Source organism: Phaseolus vulgaris, chromosome 10 (assembly GCF_000499845.2).
Source record: "Phaseolus vulgaris cultivar G19833 chromosome 10, P. vulgaris v2.0, whole genome shotgun sequence".
Lineage (NCBI taxonomy): Eukaryota > Viridiplantae > Streptophyta > Magnoliopsida > Fabales > Fabaceae > Phaseolus > Phaseolus vulgaris.
The window spans coordinates 39,749,245-39,758,948 of record NC_023750.2 but is presented as its reverse complement, the minus strand read 5'-3'; the positions used below and the strand labels follow the sequence as shown (position 1 = coordinate 39,758,948).

Here is a 9,704-nt window from a genome sequence, read left to right as displayed (position 1 = left end):
TAGTTTCTGCACAAATTGTTAATTGAAAATTTATAAAAAATGAAAGTAGTACAATATAATACATATTGCATTTTTTAATTACAGTTCACATTAATAATAACTCTATAATTATGGGATTTTGTAACTGATTATTGAGTCTATTTTTTATTTAAAATATAATAATAATAATAATAATAATAATAATAATAATAAGATATAAATAAATAATTATTATAATTAAAAATTTGTCTTTATTTTATTGTTTTCTTCAAATAAATCATCATTTTTATTATTTTTTTCAAATAAATCATTATTCTTTTTATTTTATTTTTAATTTTTTTTCCCTCCTTTACTTTTTTAATACAGTCCAAAAGAAACCTTAAGTTGTTGACAGAGAGAATTATCATATTATGATAATCATAGTTTTAAGACATTTGTAAAGCTGTCTAATACTCAATTTCTAAAGTGAAATTTATTTAATAACTTAAAGATGTTTTCTCTTTTTCTTTTATTGTTGTTTTCAAGTACTTTGTTCAAAGAAAACAAAATTGAAATTGAAAAGATAAATACAGAGGACGTGAGAAATGCATCCAGATGAAAATGTCTTAAAAGTAATTCAGAGATATTTTTTTTTTCTGAACATATTTAGAATATTTGAAAGACTTAAATAAATTGAATAAACTATTACAGTAAGAAATTTATTCAAATCAACAAAAGAAAAATCAAGCCTATGTTTGGAAACCCATTAACCAGCCTCTAAACTTACTTTGAATCCAAAAGATATAAAAAAAGTATTTCTGCAAACATCAGTTCAAGGAATTGGAATCTGAGAAATGACCATACTCTTAATTATACTCATCTCTCTCTCTTACTATACTTATTTTCTAAATTACTACGAGACTTTGAATTAAGGTAATGAAATATCACTCTAATTGTGTCTAGTTTTTTTCAAAACTAAACATGCTCCACTTTATCTTGCATGAACAAAAATAAGTGCATGATGTACACCTGCAGCAAAATAAACTAATGAATAAGTGAAAATTCAGTAAATGAATTTCATAAGGCTATAGGTCTAGGTATATATTATACCTTGATTCTTCATACTTTTGCTTCAGAATGCCACACTATGTCTTGCAACCCTGATGAAAAGGTTTTGTAAAACTGCAAATAAGTCAGCAAACAAGGTTAGCATCAGTCAGCAACATACCATAACTAAGACATTGACAATTTAACATGATGTCGTTGCTCCCTCTGTAACATATATAGGAAATGGAACAGAGTTTATAAAAAGGTTGAATCCATCAGTTCTCAGAGAACTAAAGAAAATGTTCACATGCCTTATGAAACTCCAGTGTGTCACCCCCAGTCTTTCGAAGCTCCACCATGTGCAAGGAGGGAGCCACTTCAAAAACCTGTTACCAAATTCAATGGATCACTAATATATGTCAGGTCAAGTACATCCCTTGAACATAAATTAGCAAATAAAGAATCATTCTTACTATCTCTGCAATTAGATGAATAAGGTAACAGAAGAAAAAAATGGAATTGCTATTCTTAGCCTAATACAATTTGTCACCAATTGAGTACCACAGAAAAGGGCTACAACATTAAAAGAATGGCTCAGTACCTCTGTAGCTACTGAGAGGTGTCCCTTCCTTCCGCTCTTATCACCTTGCAGCTTCATCTGCATAATTTAAATCTGATTAAGTTTGAATAGTCTAGAACATTGTTTTCTTCTTGAGACTAATGCAGGAAATAGTTTTTCTGAGATAAAGTATAACCTTATAATTTCGCTTGTGAACATTAAATCCCAGAGGCTTGGCAGCTTCCTCAATTTTTGACATGATTTCATTTGCAGGATGTTGTGACGTAAAATGTGTTTCTTTCTTAACAATCCCATTCTGTATTGAGTTTAAACAAAATGAAGAAACAAGCATCATTAGCCTGAAAGAATTAATTACATCTCCTTGTCAATAGTATTTTGTTAGCCAATAACATATAGAGATAGCTGAATTCACATCAGGCCTTAAGTAAACATAAAGCAATAAAAAATTGATCTAGAAACCAAGTAGTTCATAGTTTTGAATGTGACTTGTAAGTTGTAAGTTGTAATTTGAATAAAACCTTTATAATGCATTACACTTTAGCATGATGAAAGAATACTAATTTTTACTTACTGTCTCCTTCTCAAACAAATTTTCAAGATTGAAGCTTTGAGACCTAGATATGAGCTCAAAAGCATTCATTGACACTGGTTTCTCTTTTCTCTCTGTCACAAAATTTTCCTACATATCAAAGAGAACAAATATATAACTTGAGAACAGCTTCAACAGTTTCTTTCTTGCATTTCCAAAGAATAGTAACAATTTTATTTTTTTTATCAGCAAATATAGTAACAATGTAAATGAAAAATAGATAGAAATATTGTCATAAACATAGCACCTTGGAATCATTGAAAGCAGCAGCAACATCATCTACATTGACATCCTCTTCCTCTGTAAAAATTGCTGGTTTGTATCCTTTTTTGAACCACTCATCTTCTATGATTTCAGGAATTTTTATCCTCTGCATAAAGCAACCCAAGGTTAATAAAAGTATATACCAACTGCAAGATACCCTTTAACCACCTAAAAGATATTGAAGGGTGATTACAAAATTGAAAAACAGAATCAGGACAAAAGGGCCCAATAAAGCAAACAAATACTACTTGGTCCCGGTATATAAGACCATTTTTGAAAACATTTCTTGTACCTTCTTTTGTATAGAACATTGTCTATTACATTAATTACTTTTTACTAAAGCACCCTTCATAACTTTATAATTTTTGTCATCGATAAGTAAAAATGTTATAATTTAACAAGATAAAACTCATTTTTCCCTGTACTGAATGGGAAAGATGACTAATAGTTCATTAGTTGATTAGATGGGAAGTACTTAGGTAAAAAGATTTGGACAATAAGTCCTAACGATTTTAATGATGATGTCAAGAAATAATACAGATCATTAACAAGTTTAATACCATTAACAAAATTAACTATTTTTTTAATTCCTGTGAATTGATTAAAGATTTATATATATAATATGCAGGTAGAACATGTGAAAATTAGAAAGCTTTTGGGTTCAGAACTCACTGTTAAAGGGTTTGGATCAAGAATACGCTTCAATAGCTTCTTTGCCTCAGAGGAAAACCATGATGGACATGTAAATTGAGCCTTGCCAATCTGGAAAATATGTTCAGGTTTGACATAAGCAACTTTTTTTTCATTCATTCATTCTTCTCATGGATTATATTCTGATATAACTTACTTTTTTGTACAATGCCATTTGACTTGGCTCATCAAAGGGCAAGTAACCAGCCATAAGCACAAAGAGAATGACCCCGCAGGACCAGATATCAGATGTAGAACCAACATAACCTCTATCCTTGAGCACCTAACATAACGGTACACTAAATAAATTTCACTGCAGTTTACAAATCTAGTCTTCCATCTGATCCATAAAAATATAAAGTAGGTACCTCAGGAGCAACATAATTTGGAGTTCCACAAGCAGTGCGGAGAAGTTCATCCTCCTGTAATAAATACATTTAGTTAAGAATTAAAGCAAGGTCCTTATTTCATGCAAATTAAAAATCACTCATAAGGGATGTAGCTGAAATGAAAGTCAAGGTGAGACACTAGAAGTAACAACTATTAGGGGATGCTTTCAAGTTTCAGCACTTATATTTCTTATGGCCAAACCAGAAATGCATAACATGCACATAAGGTAATTGTATGGCAAGGCAAACATGTATATACATATCTCACTAACCTTCTGTGCGTAGGTACTTAATCCAAAATCTGTAATTTTCAGAATACCATTTGAGTCCAGAAGAAGATTCTCTGGCTGCAAAGTAGAATGAGTATTGATTATGAGTCTGATTCCTAAATCAACTCAAGAAGGAAAATAATTGATTCTTGCTCACACATATGTGACTTATGAATCTGTTAATTAAATTAATGGAGAGGATTGTGGTAGATGATTATTGACCTTCAAATCTCTGTGGTACACCCCTCTACTATGGCAGTAGTCAACTGCATTGATTAGTTGGTGAAAATAACTTCTTACTTCATCCTCTTTAAGTCTCCCATCCTGAGCCTAGAAATCAAATTATGCAAGATCCAAGGAAAATATCAATGTACTGACAATTATTCTTATAATACCACCTCCATCAAGAGAAAGAAAAATTATATATATATATATATATAATATAATATGAAATGAATAAGGGACTTACTATTTTGTCAAATAGTTCTCCTCCATTAATCAACTCTAGGACAATGTAGATCTTTGTTTTGCTTGCCATCACCTATGCTTAAACAGAGAGGGGTTAATGACTTTGAGTACGTGTGTGTGTGTGAATGGTGAGAGAGCTCAAGTTCCATTTATCTTTAAAATGACCAATTAATCTCCATTCGATTCTGGAATAATGAGAATTGTGCTCTTTACTTGCAAAATTTGCTTTGAATTCAAATTCGGGTTCTCATTAGGAGTTGAGGTTATTTTTACCACCTTAAGTCACTTTCTGCGTCAACTTCGAATGTGCAGAGTATTGAATGGAACAGATAGGAATAAAAAGGGTGATAGATATTTTAATATATATTCTATTTTACACCACAATAAAATATTAATATTTATATTAAAAAAAATATCTTTTTATATATTTTTTAATGAAAATATAAGCAAAATACAATGTTAAAATAATTTTCAAAGCTATATATGAAATGGAAGCAATTGAAAAAATTACATCCCCCGTTTGAATCGTTTCCGATAAGAGAAATAATATTATTAATTAATGAAGCAAACTTTTTTCAACTCATTATAAGATGGTGACTTACTACGCATTACCCAACCTCAAAAAAATGGAATAACCGTCAAAGAAGGAACATTATGCATTCCCTTAGCCAGGTGTACTTAATTACGCTTATATTAAAAGGATACCATTTGTGGGTTCAATTAGAATTAATTAAAAAATTAATTGCAAATATGAACTTTAAGATAGTTATTTTAAATGAATAATTTTATTATATAACACTGTTTATACATTATATAATTGTACTCAATACTTTATTTATCTCTAAACTAAGTAAGATTAATCATCTTAAGATTATAAATGTGAGTTTATCCCACATTAAATAGAAACGGAGTCTGAATAACAATACATAAAAAAAAAAAATCACGTACTTATCTTCTTAGAATAATTTTGGATTAAAAATAGTTTTTTCGATTTCTTATATTAAATGTTCGTAATTTATTGGTGCAGAATCACTTAGAAAATCTCCAATAGAAATCTTAAAATACAGAAGAACTGAGTTCTCTGAAAAACAATAATATTGGGCCCACAGCACCAAACGGTGAGTACAGTTAACCTCATATTATTTCTTTACGCACTCCAACAAAATCTGCTACATTATCACGTGCTCCACCATATTCTATACTTCACCTTCATTCATTGTTTTTCTTTATAAGAAAAAAAAAAGGAATTTCGTTTTTGTAGATAAAGAAACATCTCTTGTAAAAACAGAGATCTTGCCACAATCTACCACGAAATAGAAGAAGACAATTATAACATTAACAGTAACATTAGCAATAATATTTTATAAAAAAAGTTTAATTTTCTAAGTTCTGGCTGCAATGTTGAATGAGCTTTTCGATGTTTTTCACTACTCAAAGAAAAAGGAGAAAAGTGTCTACCTCATAAATTTTGACAACGTTTGGATGATTGATCATCTTCATCGCTGAAATTTCTTTCTTCAGCTGCCAAAAGAATAAATCCATAACTTAAATTCTCCACACAAGAAACACAAACTACAAAAGCTGCATTAGTAATGAGCAACCTTAATAAGCTAGCCGAAACCAAGATTTAAATAAAGTATATGATGTCTGGTTCAATTGGAGCATCATTGTTACCTGTTCCGTCATCTTGTGGCTGAGTACGTGCTTACGGTCGAGGATTTTGATTGCTACATGGTTTCCATTCTCAACGTTCTTTGCGAACTTGACCTTCGCAAAGCTTCCCTCGCCAATGGTTTTTCCGAGCTCGTACTTCCCCAGACGTGTACGAGGTCTCACCGGCTTCCCGCTCATTTTCTCTTCCTACAACGTTTCTCTGTGTGGTCTTATGAAACAGGTTCGATAAACGACTATGAACCTCTCACTTGCTTCAACTAGTGTTTGTGTTTGAGACAATGAAAATGAAGATGATGATGATGATGAGAAGAGTGGTGAAAGAGGTGAATAATATTTTTGGGTGGTGCGTGTTTGAAGCGTGTGGGAAAACGTGGTCCCTCGATTGGTGTTGTTGTTTTGTTTTGGGAAGAGAAGAACACAACACAACACAAGAACACCAAACGAACCAATCAAACATCTCTTTCTTTGCTTGAGTGGTTTTGCTTGCATTCCTATGCACCTTCCTGGAAATTGCTCAGTTCATCTCTTTCCCCAAAATACCCCTCTTTCAATGTTCTGCTTCATGTGATTTGAGGTAAATATTTGCAAAAATATTTAAAGAAAACACAATTTAACTGTTTTTACTATATTTGTTCACTAATAGAATTGCTTCAGCCTATAATAATAAAAACACACACAGATTTATTTTATTATAGGAAAAATATTTAATATGTAAATTTTTATTTACTACTTCTTAGACATTGACCAATAAAATAGAAAATTCAATTTAGCTAAAGCATGTTATGTAACTGAAGATACTTAAAATGTTTTTTAATAAAGGACTGAGATAGATATAATTAAATATATTTTTAATGCTAATAATAATCTAAAGAATTGTGCCAAGAACTACTTGTTATACAAAAGAAATAAAAAGAAAATAGCAAAATTAAATCTACAGCATTTAATTTATTTAATTTTAAGAAAATTTAATTCATTAAATAATAAGTTGTTTATCTTAACATGTTTTTAATATGCAAGAGAAGTTTTATTCAATTTTTTTGTTTCTAATAAAAGTTTCTTGTCGTGTTCGAAATTAAACTCTGCCTCGAGATTTAAACAATAAACAAGCAACTAGAAAATTAATTATTTTTTTTATGAATGTTCATAAAAAACTTGTTTACAGAAGTCTTAATTACAATTATAGTAACAGAAATAGAATTCGTCAGATTGTCCTCATCTACAATTTATTTAAATAATTGCTTATTTTTACTTTCTATCTTATAGAGTAAATTCAAAAGTTATTTCTTTCATTTCATTCCAATTTTTTGTGACAGTAAAGAGCTTGTGGTAAATATTATAGGTTTGAAGAAAATGTATTTTCTGCTTGAGTAAGTTTTTTTTAACATTTTATCTGTATTGTGTTTTGTCTTGACTGAAGTTTGGTTATATAAAGTAGGAGTTTTATTTTATTTATTCTTTGTAGATAAAAAAGAAATTGTTTGTTTTTGTAAAATTTGATATATTAAATATTTTTTGAATTATTCTGAATTAATATTTTATATACTGTAAATAATTAAGTGATTAAAAAAGTTAGAAGTATTAAGATATGAGAATATATAAAAAAAATTACAGAATATATATTGAAAATAAACAATTATACAACTATTATATTTTTTATATAAGTTTCTTACATACAAGAAGAAAGACATAACCCTAATAAGCACATATAAAATGGTAAATGTGAAATAATTATTATAAGGAGTTAAAATATGAAGAAGTTTTGGGGATAGTTTTGTAACTACTGCATGATTATAATATGCAAACACGCACTTGTCTTTCAAATGATTATCCTGAGTAAAACTAATATGTTTTTTGCATGATGATTCATCCACCATTATTGTTCTATCTATGACGCAAAGAAACGTAGTATATTTGCTTTCATAATAAAAATTAAGAAATTAAAACATGAATATGAAGTGTATATCTTATCTTTTATGCATATTTTGGTCGTTGTCAGTGTGATCCACCCTTGACTCTGCAGGTATATATGGATAACTTTTTTTCTAAATTATTAAATGTCGTTTTAATAATTGAGAAACACATTAAAAGTGTCATGATCTTATTATTATATTTTTAAATATGAATAAACAGAAGAGCCAATAATAAAACATTAATAATTTTAAGAAAAAAAATGTGATAATAAACTATTGAGTATGAAATTCGGACAGTCCTCTTAAATGGCGTGCTCTTAAATGGCGTGTTAATGTCAGATACATGTATCTTAAATGTCGTTGTCAGTGTGATCCACCCTTGACTCTGCAGGTATATATGGACAACTTTTTTTCTAAATTATTAAATGTCGTTTTAATAATTGAGAAACACATTAAAAGTGTCATGATCTTATTATTATATTTTTAAATATGAATAAACAAAAGAGCCAATAATAAAACATTAATAATTTCAAGAAAAAAAATGTGATAATAAACTATTGAGTATGAAATTCGGACAGTCCTCTTAAATGGCGTGCTCTTAAATGGCGTGTTAATGTCAGATACATGTATCGGACATCGACACTCGTAAGACACGTATTCGTGAAATGTTCAATTCAAAAAATGTTTGTTGGATTCTGACAATTTTAACACGGTTCTAACACAATTTTAAAAAGAAAAAATACATTAATTTTCTAAAAATTCAAATTTATTGTATAAATTTTTATTATAATCATAAAAAATAAGAAACAAATCCTTTTGAACAGTGATGAAAAACATCTTTTTACTAAAAAAAATTTAAAACAACTTATGCACATAAATTTGTATTGTTAATTTATATAATTTATAATTATATAATATATATTTGTGTCTTGTGTCCTACATTTTAGAGATTATAAGTATTTCCGTGTTCGTATTCGTGTATGTGTTAGTGTCATTGTCTGTGATACATTAAAAGACGTTAATAATTAAAAATTAAGCTTAATTAAAATAATGCGTGGCATAAAAATATCTTCAAAGCTATTTGCTTGTATGTTTTAAGTTTACTAAATTATACATATAAAGGAGCTTTTGTACTTGAGATAAATTATTTACTGACCTCTTAACCTTTAAGATTATTACATTTACTATTTATGATATTTCAATGTTACATTTATTGTTTTACTTTCATTTTTCCATTAAATGGTTGAAATTTCACTCATAGAAAAAGGAAAGTGAATGTATATTCTAAATAAAATTAAAAAACATTTAGTGTGACTTTCAGAATTTTTTCAATGATATTCGGATTCTTTAATTAAGAATTGGAATTTCATCTCTAAAAAATTTACAACCTAAAACTGTTATTTTATTTCAAAATAGATCAAAATTAAGAGAAAAATAGTTAAATATAAAATCAGAATTCCATAAGGAGAAGTTAATGTAATGTTTTTAAAAATAATACAATTGCGACTTAATTAATTTAAAATTATAAAAGCATAAATTTAAAAGGTTAAAAAATTGAAGTCTGATTTTCTTTAAAGAGAGAACTTTTTCAACCTTCAATTATAAATATAGTTTACTAAAATACAATACTTTAAGAGCATTTATAACATAATGGCTTAAATGAGATATTTCTCTTACGAAATTTATTAAAAAAATTAATTATTCAACATAAAAATTCACACTAATATCAAACTAGGCAAAGTAATTATTTAATTTAATTTTCACTACAAATAAATCATTAAACAAAAATCAATTTAAAAACAAAAACTAATTAATTATTATATTGATTAAATTTAATATTATTTTATAAATTAAAAAAATATTTAT

General features: G+C 28.2%; 1 protein-coding gene across 1 annotated transcript; it reads right to left on the bottom strand.

Annotated features, from left to right (window-relative positions):
- Window positions 1-766: 766 nt before the first annotated feature.
- LOC137818206 (CBL-interacting serine/threonine-protein kinase 9) lies at window positions 767-6,494 on the bottom strand. Its single transcript, XM_068621483.1, has 15 exons — window positions 5,929-6,494; window positions 5,713-5,775; window positions 4,256-4,327; window positions 4,009-4,116; window positions 3,790-3,864; window positions 3,497-3,550; window positions 3,286-3,411; window positions 3,111-3,200; window positions 2,422-2,544; window positions 2,157-2,264; window positions 1,761-1,880; window positions 1,607-1,663; window positions 1,317-1,391; window positions 1,069-1,140; window positions 767-987 (listed from the first exon to the last, which is right to left on the bottom strand). Exons 1-14 carry the CDS (start codon window positions 6,103-6,105, stop codon window positions 1,078-1,080), a joined length of 1,311 nt encoding a protein of 436 aa, XP_068477584.1. The 5' UTR covers window positions 6,106-6,494; the 3' UTR covers window positions 767-987; window positions 1,069-1,077.
- Window positions 6,495-9,704: the final 3,210 nt, after the last annotated feature.